Source organism: Oncorhynchus kisutch, linkage group LG15, assembly GCF_002021735.2.
Source record: "Oncorhynchus kisutch isolate 150728-3 linkage group LG15, Okis_V2, whole genome shotgun sequence".
NCBI lineage: Eukaryota > Metazoa > Chordata > Actinopteri > Salmoniformes > Salmonidae > Oncorhynchus > Oncorhynchus kisutch.
In genome coordinates this window covers 68,417,588-68,435,779 of record NC_034188.2, presented here as the reverse complement: position 1 = coordinate 68,435,779, position 18,192 = coordinate 68,417,588, and the positions used below count along the sequence as shown (strand labels likewise).

The window sequence follows — 18,192 nt, the reverse complement described above, 5'->3', positions numbered from 1 at the left end:
CTCTCCCTTGGAACACAGCATACTTTTGGTCGGTTGGCATTACAGTGATCAATGTTCTCCCTCTAAATTCACATACAGGTCATGATGTCTGTCCAGACCCATTCTCCTGAAGAGGGAGGGGAGCTGCCATGAAGCCTCTGTAGACTGGGGGAATTTCAATGGCATTGTTCTCACTGGGACTGTGGGAGTGAGTCATGATGTATGTTTGCCACCATTTGTTCGAGGCAGGGAGCAAAGTTCCCATTCGTCTGTGGTAATGTTTAACAGGCTGGTTTTGGGTGATATGGTAGCTACAGTACACAACCGTCACACAAGAGGAAATATCAGAAGCATCATCAATAGTGTTCCTCCTCTCACAGCCTGTGGTGCAGTACCTGTCAGAAATCCACAAAGTCACACTGAGGTAAGTGAGATAGATACTGTAAAAAATCTGTATTTTGTTCAACAATAAATTCACCCAGTCAACATATTTCTGTGGGATACAGCAGCTCTGTGGTATCTAGCATATACAATAGGAGGACAAACATTCTATATTACCATAAATATAGAATATAAGGGATGATTTATTGGATATCTACGATTATTACAAGATATAGGGTTGAGAAGTTGCATCGAGATTACACAATACAAATGTTATAGTGCATATCGGTGTGTATCTCTTCAGTATATTTTTGGGGACTTACTCTATTTTACTGAGATTGTATCTTCTCAAACCATACCTTAAGGATTAGAGAACAAACTTTAGGGATGTGTTTTTATTATTTGAGATAAGTCAATTTCATTTATATGAGAAGAACATTTTCTGAAGCGGAAAAACAGCTTGAATCACCTTGATTTATTTTTGGTACATTTAATCAGAGGTAGTAGATGTTTAAATTTGAATGACAAATTCATTACACAAAATAAAGTATGTTTTTCCTGCCAATTTATAAAAGAAAGCAATCAAGATTACTGCCTTTGACTGCCAACATGGTGTGCATGATTGTATCTGTAACACACTGTCACATCCATTCTGTAATGAATTAAGGTTTACCATCAACACATGTTCATTAATGTATTTTTTTATCTCACTCTCTTGTCTCTGTGTCATTTCAGCTTGGAACAATGGCTTGACTGTTCTCTGGAAGGTATGGACAACCTCATCCCCTTGATACTGCTGGCCTGTGTGGCTCAGGGTGAGACTGTCATACCAACAAGGACTACACTTGGGTTAGATTCTTATATCAGAAGAATCCCCCCCCCACCACCACCACCACCACCACCACAATGTGGTTGATCATTGAACCTCTTGATATTAAACCCACAGGCACACTAATTAACTTCCTAATGATATATGTGCTCTGCATAATTAATTTCCTCAAATTGGTGGTGTTTCTTGTTAGTTGGAGGATATAGTGGTCAGGGACAAGAGTGTCACTGAATCCCATCTCAAATTAGAGCATGAAAATGTTCATTCCTTCATTCATTCTCCCATAAAAGTATGAGCTATATAAGCTGCCCTAGATATTTCTCAGACCTAATTTCCCAAATGGATACATCATTTATGACTCCACACAGGCCATATCAGCTAACACAGTTAGCACTGCACAAACAATTTATACGTCACCCAGATTACTTGGAAATGAGCGTATTATTTAATATTCCAAAGTTGCACCAGACCCATTAATATTTTCCCCTTTACACCTCCCTTTATCAATGGAATTAAGTTGTGATGCACCACTGAAATTCAATTGGGGGATGACTTTTCTAAAGAAGGAGAGTAATGTGAATGTCTCACAGCAGAGCTTTTCTCCTCACAGACTATACAGTCTATCTATTCTTAACCAGGTACACGGTCTTGTTGGTTATTAAATCTAACATGGCACTTCAGCTGTTAATGTGTTTGTTTCCCCATCCCAGCGCAGTGCTACTTAGAGAGCGCAACACCCGCTGCCTGCTGCTGCTATGGGCCCTAATTTACATTGTCCTTTTGGTCTGTACTCTACACTGTAAATCCTGGTTGCCCGAGCCAAATCCTGCTTGCCATCTGGACAGGTCGGCACAGATTTAGAGTCGCTCTCCTCATTTGGACCCACTGGTATAACATGCTTGTCTGGAGCCGACAAGCACGTGACTAATGCTTTACCTCTGTCTGCATTCAAAAGATGTATATGCAAATTTGGGGTAAGAAAGATCGAGATAAGCTTGAGTAGGTCACATTTCAAAAGTCTTCTTGAGTCAGTTTTATGCAATGCTTTTTCGAGGATGAATCTTAGTCAGATCGTGCTTGTTTCTAACAGCCTCACAATCAACCAAGACAGTCACACCTCATATACCATATCAGAGAGTGATTCAGTGGGATTCAAACACTGAAATGTGTCATTGGTTTCTATTATAACTCAATCATGATTTTATCACAACACCCCAATGTCACCCACATTCCCCGACCACCATGCTTCTGACGCCCATGTCTCTGTCTGTCCCTGTTAGTGTTGAATTCCCAGGTGCAGCTGAATCCCAGAACCATCACTTTGCTGCGAGGTGACACGGCCCGACTGATCTGCAGCACAGCTGAGCCCTGGCAGGTGATGGTGTGGATCCTCAATGGTGGCTCTGTGTTGACCATCTCAGCCCAGTACGGTATTCTCTCAAACAACCCCAATGTGAACGCCATTAACTGCTCCACCAATCAGCTCTCCAGCTGGGAATTTACACTGAATAGAGTCCAGCGCAGCTACCAGGGGCAGGTGACCTGTGACCTCCAAAACATCCAGAGGCAAACTGCCGATCTGTTTGTTCAAGGTTTGTGTGCTTTTCTCATTTGGCTGTCCTTGAGGTGGCTGCCTACTGGCTGGCTGACAGTATTTAGTATGGCAGAGAAACAAACGAGCCACAGTTACTGTACTGCAAAGGTTTTTCAAGAGAGTATTTCAAAAGGCAGCTGTGAAGTGAGATTTTAGTTTCTTATGGATTCTCTCTCTCTCTCCTTGTCTCTCACACATGTACGCACACTCACGTGTACACGTGCATACACACACAAAGAAAACAAAACAGTGGCAACACTATTCAGGGGCATCTCAGTGCAAGAGGTGTCACTACTGTACCTGGTTAGAATCCAAGCTGAATCACATCCGGCCATGATTGGGAGTCCCAAAGGGCGGCGCACAATTGGCCCAGCGTCGTCTGGGTTTGGCCGGGGTAGGCCATCATTGTAAATAAGAATGTTTTCTTAACTAACTTGCCTAGTTAAATAAAGGTTAAATAAAAAAATTAAAGAAGACATGAAGGAAGGATTTAACCTTGACTAGGAGAGGAAAAGCAGAATAAACAAAAAGTTTAACCTTATCCTTGATGATGCCACCCACACACTCCTAGAGACAAAAACTCAGTGTATTCCTAAGTCATATTGGCTTGTTCTTTTAATTGAAAGCTTTTGTTTGAACTTGTTTGGGGTTTCATGCGCGAGGTAGATCTTCTCCAGTTTTTCTCACAGCTGCTGATTTGGTTTTTGGACATCGATCCAGGTGTATATCAATGGAGGGAATTCATTTGGGGCCTGTCTCAAAGGAAGACTGCTGCATTAGCTGTTTTGATGGGCTGTATGACATTGTTGGGATGGAAATCGATTGGGCTAGTTATAAATACAGGGTGGGGGGCACTCTCCTGAGAGCCAGTTATAAGACGCGTCACTGCAGTACCTGGTTCAAATCCAGGCTGCATCACATCCGGCTGTGATTGGGAGTCCCATAGGGTGGTTCACAATTTGGACACTGTCGTCCGGGTTTGGCCGGGGTAGGTTGTCATTGTATATAAGAATTTGTTCTTAAGTGACATGCCTAGTTAAATAAAGGTTAAATAATTAAAATGATATACCAGCCAGGATTTAGTCTGTCATCCCTCACCTGATACTCCCTCCTTCTATCCTTGTATTCCTCTATTGCTCTATCCTTCTTTTGCTGTTTCCCTCTATCCCTGTTTCCCTTTTCCCCCTCTACCTCTCTTTCCATATGTTTCTCCATCACTGTTTCTCGACTTGTTAATGCCGATTAAGGCAGCCCCCAGCACCTCTCTGATTCAGAGGTTGGGTTGGGTTAAATGCGGGTGACACATTTCGATTGAAAGCATTCAGTTGTACAACTGACCAGGTATCCCCTTTCCCTTTTCCCCTCTCCTCCTGTTTCCCTCTATCTCTCCCTGTTTCCCTCTATCTCTCCCTGTTTCCCTCTATCTTTTCCTGTTTCCCTCTCTCTCCCTGTTTCCCTCTATCTCTCCCTGTTTCCCTCTATCTCTCCCTGTTTCCCTCTATCTCTCCCTGTTTCCCTCTATCTTTTCCTGTTTCCCTCTATCTCTCCCTGTTTCCCTCTATCTTTTCCTGTTTCCCTCTATCTCTCCCTGTTTCCCTCTCTCTCTCCCTGTTTCCCTCTATCTCTCCCTGTTTCCCTCTCTCTCCCTGTTTCTCTCTATCTTTTCCTGTTTCCCTCTATCTCTCCCTGTTTCCCTCTATCTTTTCCTGTTTCCCTCTATCTCTCCCTGTTTCCCTCTATCTGTCGTTTCCTATTTCCCTCTTTCCCACTTTCCCCTTTCCCCTCCATCTCTCTTTTCCTGTTCCCTCTATCTCTCTCTCTTTCCCCCCTCTTCCTTTATCCATGTATCCATTATTTTGAGCCACTAGGAGGATTTAAACCACTGTTATCTTCTAAGTTATAAGGGTGGTGTTTCACATGATGCATTTCCTTGGTTTTCAAAGTATCACTGTCTGTGCTTTGAACTATTGGTTATCTTGTTCAGATATATTATGTTGATATATTTGGAGCAAGTTCATGAATGACTGAAAATACTCTTCTTGAACTTTTATTTGGATCTTGAGGACATTACTGTTTTCCTTTTCTTTATTCAATTTCTTATCGTTGATGCAGTGCTTTGCGCCACTGTAACCACAGTGCATTTCTCTGATTTCACTACGTTTGACAGCATGCAGATAGACTGTTCCACAAGGGCGAAGGTGTGGAGAGATTGAGTAACACAAATATTGAATAGTGTTCAAAAGTCAGGGCAGGATAAGAATCAGAGCTCCTCCTCAGATTTAGCTGAAATTGTTATTTCTCCAAGCCAAAAGTATTCCAGTGAATCATCTCCGAGGGTTTTCTGGGGATGCCCTGCATGGAAAAGAATTACCACAGAGAATACTCAGCCAGAAATGAAGAAACTTGAAGAATGATTACAACCCATACACTGGGCCAGGATTCACCAGAACTGATAAGCTGGTATGGACAGTAGCAATGCTAGGAGGTGTTGCTGATATCTCCTCTACATTTTTCACAAGTCCTAAATCTTATTATAAACTCCACTCATATTGGAAAGTTGGACCAAAGACAAATGGGTTGGTAACAAGAAAAGCTGTGAAATTAATAATTCATTTTGCGATGAAAACATAAATATTGTATTAATGATGTTTACTCTGCAACATTTTAGCATAAAAATGAATGAGATGGTTATGATGATGATATGTAAAACTTTTTTATTTTTTTTAAAGATGATGATGATGACATTACACAATACAAGATATTCAGATATTCCCCTTTCCGCTCTCATTATTCAGCTAATTTTGCCCTGCTGCAAACTGAGAGCTCAGCTAAAAGCCTGAATAAAGTCATCCATGCAAAAAGGAGGGAACAAAGCAATGACCCATTGCCTTCAATATATCACAGGATTCCTCCTTTATTGCCAATTCTACACATTAAAACTGACATACACTGAGTATACCAAACATTAGGAACACTTTCCTAATATTGAGTTGGACACCCCCTTTTGCCATCAGAACAGCTTCAATTCATTGAGGCATGGACTCTACAAGGTATCGAAAGCGTTCCACAGGGATGCTGGCCCATGCTTCCCACAGTTATGTCAAGTTGGCTGGATGTCCTTTGGGTGGTGGACCATTCTTGATACACATGGGAAACTGTTGAGTGTGAAAAAATCCAACAGTGTTGCAGTTCTTGACACAAACCGGTGTGCCTGGCACCTACTACCATGCCCTGTTCAAAGGCACTTAAATATTTTGTCTTGCCCAGGCACCTTATAAATGGCACACATAAACAATCCATGTCTCCTCCCCTTCATCTACACTGATTTTAAGTGGATTTAACAAGTGAGGATCATAGCTTTCACCTGGATTCACCTGGTCAGTCTATGTCATAGAAGGAGCATGTGGTCTTAATGTTTTATATACTCAGTGTATGTAACCACTACCCATTAACAATAGTGCATGGTGGATCAAGTCCTCCAGTGTGGATGCAGAGGATCTCAGAGCCTTTGAATTAATTGTGCATCTAGGCGTTTTCCAGTTACCAGTCAGCAACTCTTCTGGTGATTTGTGGCCTGTTGGTCCAAATATACCATCGGAGGAGAGCCACAAATCTACACTGGAGACGGGCCCTTTGCTCTCCTCAGCCCTCCGTTCTAATTGTCCAATATGAATGTAATGTAAACACGCCCACACAGAACGTATACACACATACTGCTTGCAGACACACAAACAAACAGACATACATGAACGCACACACACACACACATACACACACACACACACACACACAGACACACACACACACACACACACACACATACACACACACATGCAGACACACATTTTCTCTTCAACAAATCAATATGTCTGTATGTGGTTGATATAATATGAACAGAATGTGCTGTAAGGGCTAGAGCCGAGGATGAGGCCACTGGTGTAAATCAGAGTATGCCTTTGGTGATTGGATGTTCATCAGAATAAATTCACACACAGACACACATACAAACACATGCATAACCACTAGTGCTGTTGGAACATACAATACTGCTAATCTGAGCAGAAAGTGCCCATACTTCTTCCAGATTAAATGCTGTCCCTCAGAGTTACAATTTCCCTGCCGATGGCCCTATTGAAAAAACACAGCATCTTCATGTTGTGAGACACTGACTTTCTCTCCTCAAATGTATCAATCTTCCATCCATAATTAGTTGCAGTAGTTTATTAGTCCATGGAAGTGAGATGCTGCTTTCTTCTTCTGATCCCCATTACTTTATTGCACTGCTGAGATTCCTTTTACAGCCTTTTCAATAGGGGAGTCGTTGTAATCAAAGTTACACATCAACTTACAGTCTATGACACCAAATCAAATATGAAAGCGCAGCCTATGACGAATGGGGGAGCCGTCATTGTGCACAGAACATTGAGAGCTTTGATCCTGAATGTAATTCAGTTAGACAAAGCGACAAAGCGTCAGTAATTATCTGTCTATCTATACCAATTCTCTGCTGCGCCGTCTGCCTTTCACTCTGCCAGACAATAGACTTCACAGACGATATCGCCCAGTCTAAGTGGCTTATTTGGTTGCCAGTGTCTGAGAGGGGAAAGAGGCATTCTCCCATCAGCCAATTGAGACCTCGAGGCACATGATTAATCATTTAGGAAGAGTAAGAAGCCTCTCTCTATAAGTGAGCAGGTAAATTGCGATCGGAGAATCCCTATCAGTCTCACAATGAACTAGAATGACCTGGTAAACTGTAAAAAAACATACATACAGTATCCTAAAACATTTACAATTTTCTTTCCAGAGAGGGGTAATGTGGCCATCACAGGGGGGAACGTGACTGTGCTGAAGGGGGAAGAGATCCTGTTCCAGTGCCTGGCTGTAGGCTGGTACCCAGTGCCCAGTCTGACTTGGCTTGTGAATGGCAGAGAGGTGGACCAGAGTCAGTACAACATCAGCACTGAAGGGCCTGTTGATGTGGATGGGCTCTACAACCTGACCAGTAACCTCAGCGTCCAGGCAGCAGAGAGCTCTCATGTGGAGTGCCTAGCCTCTGTCTCTGCCCTCCCCACGCCCCAGGCCAGCAGTGTACGTCTGACTGTGGGTGAGAAACATAAACACTCTCTCTCACTTTTTCTCTCTACTCTGAGCTGGGGTTTTTCTATGTCCACATATTCATCAGTGAAAGCAGACGGTGGGGGGTTGTTATTGGTGATGAGAGAAATTACAAGAAAGGCATTGCAGGATAGACACAAGGCTTTAATCACCATTGAAGTGGAGCAAAGTGTTCTCAATCTCTCTGAAGTCATCCTACATGAATAGAGTATTGGGAGCTGCAGGATTTGCTGCGTTCACTGAGTTTCCCCTCTGTGGTTTGTTGGGTAGTCTTGAAATACATTCAATACCGTAAACAAAAGACGGCACTCTCCCTGCCAGCAAAACCCTGATAATAGTCTATTGATTAAAACATTAATTGAAGAATGCAATTTTTCAGCTTCTTTGGGACTAAACCTCATAAATGACCTTATTTTTTTAGTTGCAGAGGTGGGTGTGGAGAATGTATGCGCCGACTGCGCTGTTCTAATGGCAGTAACAGCCTCCGTGTCCGCCGTGCTCCTGCTCCTGCTGCTAAGCATCTGCATTGTCCTCTGTTACATACGGAGGAGAAGAGCAAGTAAGCACCTTTCTTTTCTTTTTATACGGCTCAGTGAAAAATATCGCCCCCCCCCCCCCCCCCCGCACAGGAACAATGATTAAAGTATAATGAAGGAGTTAGGCTGTCACACGTAGTGATTCTGCAGTGTGCCCCACGCCTGCATCGGCAAGGTCATGGATTTTTGAACACATACAGAACTTCAACTGTCAGCAGAATGCTCCAGGTCTAAAGTGCTGGCTTTGGCCTAACCCCCCACCTGTCCATAAAACACAGGAGCACTACCATGGAGAGATAGTTGTCCAGGAGAGACACACTGGACACAGCACCTCCTGGTGGTCACTCTATGGAAATGCAGTTATTCTGTCACTAAGTAACATAGGTAGACAGACTCATGAATATGGGTGAGAATTACATTAGGCAGGAGTTAGCCAATCATATTTAGTTTATTTTTCATTTGCTAGGTTGAATAATCTGAGAGTTATGTCTATCATCAAACAGACTTATGATCTGGTGTTACATATACCAAGACTGATTCATTATGACTCTAATAGGGGCCACAATCCACAAACATGTCTCTGAAGTGACCCCCAAAAATCTTCAACTTCATACCCCTGGGATTAATGTCTTTCTGGGTTACCAGCAACCGGTGACTAGAAGGTTTTGTGAGTCTTTGGCAGCTTTAGGAGTAGAGATGGTTGGTGAGGAGTTTCTGGAGAGCCATCTCAGAGGTGATCGTTGTTGTGGGCGACGAGGTGGCCGTCTGGCTGTTGTGTGAGATAACAAAACTTGCCCCTGAGTCATACATTAGACTGCTCTAATCCCTGCAACTGATTTCAGACCAGTGCAAATCAGGGCCGTTATTTGGCAGTTGTAGGATTATCTTAATAAGGCAGGTGTGCCCTCTTAAGTACATTTACAGTATTCACCCAATAGTCTGGTATCTTTTCACTGTCATTGATTTGGTCCAGTTCCTTTCCCGCTGCTTTCCTTATTGTAATTCCCAGGCAGCAAAGCGTCAAATCAACATAATCAGTATTTTTCCCATTTAAGAAAATGGCATGGCTCCAAGTCAGTCTTGCTCCCTGAACTAATCCAACACACTGAAGAGTAATGTATGCATTGTAATTATTCAGACAGAATGTGGATTAAATATATTCACCTTAATAACTTTGAACAGTGTGGGTTTAAAACAATAAAGGACGAGGCAATCCTCCTGTAAAAGAGTCTGGTTTATCCTTTTCCTGGACCGGCACCATCTGTACCACCATTGTTATAGAATTGTTTTCTCTCTGGCCAGGACCTTGGGCTAAGAAAGGTAATGATGCTGTGTGATAATATTCATTAACAATCAGCTCAGGCTTTCACTCTAACATTTCTAAAGTGACCTCAGGCTACAGTGAGTGTGTGCTGGCCCAAAACGAGTGAAAGCTGCATTTACAGCTGTCATACACTCTCATACACTCATTCACCCTATAGAATAACCATTTGAGGAACCCTTTTTGGTTGCAGGTAGAACTCTTTCTTCATGGAACCCAAAAGGGTTCTACCTGAATGCAAAATGGGTTATTACCTGGAACCAAAAACGGTTCTCCTACTGGTACAGCTAAAGAACCCGTTTGGAACCTTTTTTTCTAAGAATGTATTTTGTAGATTCAGACACTGAGCAGACTAAATGATGTTGTGGTCTATGCAACCACAAGCAAGGTCAGGATTACTGTATAGGCCTAGATTGAGCATTGAGACAGTGAAAATCCTGTATGATAGCCATAATGTAAGATCACATGAGATCATGACATGTATGTTTCTGTATTTGGTTGTCTTTCAGAATCAAGCCTACCGGAGGCAATAAGGTGAGAGTTTGATGCTCTTTGTGCCATTATTTCTAACCTCTCAACCTGCTTGTTGATGTGGGATTATACAGTGTTTGAAACGGTACAGATATGTATTTTTATTGGCGAGAGCTGACGAATGAAGATCCAGGATCAAATGTGGCTACTTTCGAGGACGTGACTAACCATCCATAAAACGATTTATGGAAAACATTTGTGAGAGGGAACTAATACAGTCTCATCCTATTGATACAAAATTCCATTAGTCCTTTACACAAGTTACTGCTGGGACTCAGCATAAATCAGTAAATAAGTCTACCCAAAGGCATGTATTTATAGAGAAAAATTTGGAACATTAGATGGTTATTAGATTATAACATCGACATTAAGACTGGAACTCTAGTTTACTCAAAAATATCCACATGGCAGTCAATGAAACAGAAAACAATACATACACAATAACACATCCAAGTTGAACTCACAAGTGAAATTCATGACAATATGTACATTCAGGAGACTCAAATTAATTTGCATAGGTATGGAATGTGCGACACCCTGGCCTGTGGAATTGAAAGCAGATATATACTGTTGGTGGAGCTGCCTGACACTTGTCCTCGGCAGGCAGGTAATCAGTCTCTGAATGGGGACTTGAAGTCCAGGCACAGTTTCTCTCTTCTCTCATGAAGTGAGGGCATATGCCATGCCAAGGATGATTCTGCAAGCATGCTTCTGTATTCGCTCAAGTTTGATTTGATTTGGTCAGAGAGGGCTTGAGTAAAGGAGCTGTGCCAAACTGGTGCGGCATACTCTAGGGAGGGTCAAACATAGCTAGTAGATTTGTCAGCAGTTTTAATGTCCCTAATGATGCTATTTTACTATTGAAGCAGTGAACACGCTGACAGAAGAGTTGTTAAGTCTAAATAAATTGAATAATTATAATGGCTTTATTTTTTCATAGGTATCAGCAGATTACAATGGGGAAATAAACACTATAGCCTGTACACTGCAGTCACAAGAGAAGACAATTTATAGTACCAACATGAAGCTCACAAAACTGTTGCTTCTTTCAAGGTTACACCATTTTCCTGCTGTAGGAGACTGAGATCTGTAGGAATAGGTCATATTTTCCATTGGGCTTTTCCTCTTGGTTTCCACAGGATAGACGAATCAAAGAGCGGGAGAAGCTCCGTTGCCGAGGAGACCGGGGGGGAGGTCAACCTGGGATACACCACAGAGGGCCACTCAGGTGAGAGTCAGGGTGACAAATACCCCTGTTCCTCATTAGGACACATTATCTTCAACATCTAATGAGATCAGTGAGGTAGGTAGGCATAGAAAATCAGAATGGATAGGCTATTCTATTTTATCTGTGATTTTTAGAATTTGTTAAAAGTATTATAGGATCCTAACAGCATTAGAGGCTATAATTGACTATGATGTAATAATAACGCCATGTTCTATGCTGGAGCCTCTGTACTATTCTTCTTCCCCTGAGCATAGTGTGGTACAGTGAAATGGTCAGAGGGGATGTCAGGTCAGGTAAATGCCTGTTTCTCACTCGACAGACGCTGGCCGCAGTGACCTCATCGTCACTGGGGAAACCCACAGCCAGATGAACTCCTTCAGCGCTCACAAGGTAAGGAGAGGGAGAGAGGGCCACTTACTGCAGCTGAATAATGCAGAGTCAGTCTCCATACTGCAGCCGGAGTCCCTGACACCTCCCAGGCTCTCACATTGACGGGGACTGCAGGGACTGCCCAGATCGTCCTCCCCTGGCCGGAGGACAGTTAACTTTCAATGACTGCATTGCATCCTATTCGCTAGCCTCGGTTTTTCTAATGACTGCCTTGCCTGGTTCACCAACTACTTTGCAGACATAGTTCAGTGTGTCAAATCGGAGGGCATGTTGTCCAGTCCTCTGGCAGTCTCTATGGGGGTGCCACAGGGTTCAATTCTCGGGCCGACTCTTTTCTCTGTATATATCAATGATGTTGCTCTTGCTGCGGGCGATTCCCTGATCCACCTCTACGCAGACGACACCATTCTGTATATTTCCAGCCCTTCCTTGGACACTGTACTATCTAACCTCCAAACGAGCTTCAACGCCATACAACACTCCTTCCGTGGCCTCCAACTGCTCTTAAACGCTAGTAAAACCAAATGCATGCTTTTCAACCGTTCGCTGCCTGCACCCGACTAGCATCACCACCCTGGATGTTTCCGACCTAGAATATGTGGACATCTATAAGTACCTAGGTGTCTGGCTAGACTGTAAACTCTCCTTCCAGACTCATATCAAACATCTCCAATCTAAAATCAAATCTAGAGTCGGCTTTCTATTCCGCAACAAAGCCTCCTTCACTCATGCCGCCAAACTTACCCTAGTAAAACTGACTATCCTACCGATCCTCAACTTCGGCGATGTCATCTACAAAATAGCTTCCAATACTCTACTCAGCAAACTGGATGCAGTTTATTACAGTGCCATCCGTTTTCTTACTAAAGCACCTTATACCACCCACCACTGCGACCTGTATGCTCTAGTCGGCTGGCCCTTGCTACATATTCGTCGCCAGACCCACTGGCTCCAGGTCATCTACAAGTCCATGCTAGGTAAAGCTCTGCCTTATCTCAGTTCACTGGTCACGATGGCAACACCCACCCGTAGCACGCGCTCCAGCAGGTGTATCTCACTGATCATCCCTAAAGCCAACACCTAATTTGGCCGCCTCTCGTTCCAGTTCTATGCTGCCTGTGACTGGAACGAATTGCAAAAATCGCTGAAGTTGGAGACTTTTATCTCCCTCACCAACTTCAAACATCTGCTATCTGAGCAGCTAACCGATCGCTGCAGCTGTACATAGTCTATCGGTAAATAGCCCACCCAATTTACCTACCTCATCCCCATACTGTTTATATTTATTTACTTTTCTGCTCTTTTGCACACCAGTATCTCTACCTGTACATGACCATCTGATCATTTATCACTCCAGTGTTAATCTGCAAAATTGTAACTATTTGCCTACCTCCTCATGCCTTTTGCACACAATGTATATAGACACTCTTTAAAAAAAAAAAATCCTACTGTGTTATTGACTTGTTAATTGTTTACTCCATGTGTAACTCTGTGTTGTCTATTCACACTGCTATGCTTTATCTTGGCCAGGTCGCAGTTGTACATGAGAACTTGTTCTCAACTAGCCTACCTGGTTAAATAAAGGTGTTCTCAACTAGCCTACCTGGTTAAATAAAGGTGTTCTCAACTAGCCTACCTGGTTAAATAAAGGTGTTCTCAACTAGCCTACCTGGTTAAATAAAGGTGTTCTCAACTAGCCTACCTGGTTAAATAAAGGTGTTCTCAACTAGCCTACCTGGTTAAATAAAGGTGTTCTCAACTAGCCTACCTGGTTAAATAAAGGTGAAATAAAACAAATAAAAAATAGAGTGCACTAGTTTTGACAAGGGCCCATGATTTACTCATAATACACCCACTGTACTGTATATGATAACAGGCTAACTAACTGGCTGTTCAAAATGTAGATTCAAGTTCGTCAATAATATATTGGATATTAGTTTATCAATGTTGATGAGCCAATGGAGCTTCTTAGATGGTTTTATAAAGATTGTTAAGAAATAACACCAGTAACTGATTGGAATATTGATCAAAGGAATGTTCAGAGTTGTTGCATGATCAGTAATGGTGATGGGAGAACAATATTTATTTATTTATTTTTATTTCACCTTTATTTAACCAGGTAGGCAAGTTGAGAACAAGTTCTCATTTACAATTGTGATATGGCAACCACACTCTCCTTGCCTTGTCCTTCAAGTAGCTTTGCGCAAGGTCAAAAGTTCAACTGTCACAAAATATTCCCATTTTCTATATTCCAGATCCCAGATGTTGTCTCTTCCAGTAACTTCTCGCTAACCACCAGAGAGAGTACTGCCCCAACTGACCACTGTGGAGATGGCTCCAAGACAGTCAGAAGAATGACTACGGTGTGATCGTCGTATGGGGTCCAAACAAGATATGCTGGATTTTTACTGTTACATTAGTGTAACATTGCCAATTATGTTACACAACATGCTTTTCATGAAATGTATCACACTTTATTATACATACTGTAGGTATATTCACTTGATGTAAACTTTGTTGTTGTATTGTCACTGCATATTGAGGATACCTAATCCCATGGAATGAACTCTCAACACATTGTTTGTGGGGTTTTTGTGTTCACACAGTTTTTGGGATCACACAGACCAAGACATCAGATGACTGACTCTCTCATACATTTTTGTTCTCACTCACATATTCTTCCCATGTTTTAGGAGGAGTTGTTCTCTCTTTCTGACTGAAAACAACAGATTCATCTTATAAGGTGCACACTGTGATTGATGATTTGACTGTGTAAGATTCTTAGTTTGCTGTATAATAGTTATCGTCAGATTGTGTAGGATGTATAGTGTTGTTTAAAATCAAGCTAGCTGCGCACAGCGCTGTTGTCCTCATTTGGGTATCAAATCAACTGTGGTATATTAGTGATATGGATTAAGAAACACAATAGCCTGGACCCCACTGAGTCATGGGTTCATCGTTGATATCTGTGTAAGCCTATGTTAATCCTCCTGTCAACAGTTACATGGCCAACTCACCATCATCACAATGCTCAGCTAGGTTTCACATTTTCATAGGTGACAGGGTTCGGAAAAGATAAAGCATGGGACAATTTTCGGTGATATAGTGGCATGGTTTCAAGACTTCCTTGTAAGTAGATGTTAACCCGGCAGTTACATGGGTCTGTAATGACCAATCATCACAATGGTCAATGATAAGGCCTGGGAAGTGAGTGACAGCAGGTGTTCTAGTGGCATTTTCCTCCAGTTGAGGTGTTATAGGATAGGGAGGGATACCTTCCTGTGTTCATTGATGAATGATGCCAACATTAATAATGTATGCTACCCCTTCCTGTGAAAATGGATACAAGTGACTTTCAACAAAACGGAAGACAAAAATGGCTTTTTATTACGTGAGATATGTAAACTTTCTCTTCAAAAGCTGCCTATGATATAAAAATAAAGCATGTTCTATATTATAAATGTATGTTACGCAATACGACCATGCTGGATGGAACTCAAGGGATTCAATAATGTATGTATTCAATACACACTACTGGCATTAACAGAAAGACCATTGACTGTTTCTATCTACCCCTGAATAGAGTTAAGCAACCAAGGAGCAACCAAACTCCAGTTAACTGGCAGAGCCACAGTGTTCGGTCAGTCATTGTCCCTCACAAAGGCGGAACCAGGGTGTCATAAAATGTTTAATCTGAAAGAGCCATTTTCACCAACAATAGCTAGTCAGAGAACCTTGTTCCCCCCTCTTCCCTTTTCTTCATATAATCATTTTGACAGCTAAACCGTAGTCCAATATGTGTCAGCACCTCTCTCCTCGCCTCCTTATATCTCTAACTCAATGAATTCCCTTTTCAGGAGAGGAAACGGCTACAACAGCCATGGAAAAGCTTGGAGTGGTATGCTGCTGCTGCTCCTGTGAGAGAGAGGCTCAGCAATGCATTGGAATGTGGATATTCTTGCAGAAGGGATGATATCACATTTGCATTTTATAATGGTAAAGGAGAATAGTCACGAGTGGCAGAGGTATATGAACCTGTCATAGCAATTCTATAGTCAGACTGGCGTTACTGTCACTTACAGAGCCGGCATGCATAAAAAATAATGACATGCCTATGACTTCTATCTCAGAGGTCGAGGCACTTGATTTGTTACATCTTTTAACAGCATGGGGGTGGAAAGTGGCAAGGAATGCAATCAGTGGCTTATGCTTTGTGAATAGAAAACACACAGACATCTCCGTGTATTTATGCATTCTTATAGGCCCATTTAGCACATTGATTTGACTTGTCAGTGTCTGTGACCTTGGTGGAGAAGAAGGGGCCAGAAACACCACAGAGCAAAATGTTTGGGCCCTGACCTTAATACCTCTTTATATGCAGATTATGTGGTTTTCTACTCTAATTTGTCTATCTGTAAATGGTACAGTAATTGTATCTGTGCAGCCTGTAGTTTGAAGATTCCACTTGGTGTCAGAGAGTGAGTGACAACTTTTAATAGAAAGTAAATGAAAGACATAACATCCTTATTGGGTGGTGTTTTGTTCACTGCAATTCTATTTCACCAGATGGGTGATAGTACAGATCTTCTCCTTCTTAAAAATCCCATAATGCCTGTGCCTGAGAGGAAAGTGGCCTAGCCCTAACGTGTTTGTCCCAGCCTTCTGTTTTTCCACACCAAACGCCTGCCGTGCCATCAAAGCAGCGGCTATTAAATAAATTAAACATCCTCCAGTGGGTTCACAAAGAGTGGCATGATATGAGAGGCCTATTACATGACTCTGTTCTGTGTTTTGTTTTCCAGACTAATGTTACCCTCCCTGGAGCTCACTTGAGCTCCAAGGTTTTCAGTTACCCTTCATCAACTTTGTATTCATATCGCTAGGATACCCCAAGGTGTGCCTTTCCAGCATCAACATCTTGGCAGCATCTCTGTCTCTCCCTCACTCATTCTCCATTGCTTCTCCTCCTTTCTTTCTTAGCTCTCCACCTGCTCAGGTTCTTGTGTGAGGCTGCAGTCACGTTGCACAGTCTCTCTCAGGTGCCGTCCTGTCTCTCAGCCTTTGGGGGCAGCTCTTACATAATAAACATTCCTCTCTTCAAGGGGCTTTTCTAATGTATGAATAAATAAATGGATCCTTTGCTAAGGGTTCTCTGGTTCTCTTTTGCATGCTTGTTTAAACAGTCTGCATAAACAGTAAGTATATTCTTAATCTTGAACTGCTTGTGCCGGAGAGAAACAGGGCTTGTACAGATATAGAAACACAGGTTATTCTATTGAGTAAACACAAGGCAAGGTGGCACCAGATTCATCTCTCCTCATTGACCCATGAATGTAGATACATGAGTGCAACTCCGTCACTCCAATATTAACATAATAATACGGCAGTAATAGGATGTGAAGCCTGAGAGCTCTTCACCATTTCTATAAATATTTATTCATGCATATTAGACCCCAGTGACATAAAATACTTTGCCTCTTCAGGAGGGGTCTTGATTTGATGTAATTGACTTGAATTAAATTGTCCCTCTTGGCATTGGTCAGGGCAAATAAAACAATTGTGCTTGGTTTGTGCCTCTCAGGGCCAATGCTGATGAATAACTTAGCATGGCCTCCCTCTCGTTATTGAAAGCCAATGCTCTCAAGTGCATCTTTCACTGGCCTGGGCACGAGTGAAGGGCTTCCAAAACCAGTCCTTTGCTACTGTATTATGTGTCTGGGTTATTAAAAGCAACTGGAGCAAAACATCCTTGATGTGACCCTGTTAACATAATTAAGGCTCTCTTAATTAGCTGATTAATGCAATTTAGAAATAGATGCCACAGCCCTTTACCAGAGTGTGAGAGAGAGAGCTGCATGTGGCTGTCCTTTCTCTGTGAGAGATCTCTGAGAGAGGCAGACTGGTATATGTTTCTTCACTTTGCTCCAGACCCCAGTGGCTGATTGAAGATGCAATCCAGGATCTTAAGCACTTAGGAATTCGTACCATATCATACGAATTAAAAAAATATTCATGGACCTATTTTGGCTTGTGAGCACTACTTTCAAAACTACTTGCTGAAATTATACAAAAGCTCTGGAGCATCACTTTAACTGGTTGTGGCTGAATTTGGAGCAGGGTCAAGGTATGGCCACCTTCTGATTCCTAGCTAAGCAGAACACTTCCACTTTTAAACCTCTGAGGCATCTCCAACCCTGCCCTGCCTTCCCTCTCCCTCCAGTATGTGTCTCTGACTCACTGTACTTTCAGTTAGATTCAATTTCATATCCTACCATTAACATTAGC

At 42.3% G+C, this 18,192-nt stretch overlaps 1 protein-coding gene across 2 annotated transcripts; it reads left to right on the top strand.

The window, feature by feature from the left end:
• The first annotated feature begins 212 nt into the window (after positions 1 to 212).
• Positions 213 to 16,634, top strand: igsf5b (immunoglobulin superfamily, member 5b). Of its 2 annotated transcripts, none has more exons than XM_020503343.2 (9): positions 213 to 403; positions 1,096 to 1,175; positions 2,470 to 2,781; positions 7,591 to 7,890; positions 8,323 to 8,460; positions 10,268 to 10,292; positions 11,429 to 11,517; positions 11,837 to 11,907; positions 14,163 to 16,634. In XM_020503343.2, the coding sequence occupies exons 2-9, from the start codon at positions 1,130 to 1,132 to the stop codon at positions 14,274 to 14,276; spliced, it is 1,095 nt and encodes a 364-aa protein (XP_020358932.1). In that variant the 5' UTR covers positions 213 to 403; positions 1,096 to 1,129; the 3' UTR covers positions 14,277 to 16,634. The 2 variants fall into 2 exon arrangements, with proteins under 2 accessions (XP_020358932.1, XP_020358933.1); XM_020503344.2 differs by having other exon boundaries at positions 260 to 403; positions 1,096 to 1,127.
• Positions 16,635 to 18,192: the final 1,558 nt, after the last annotated feature.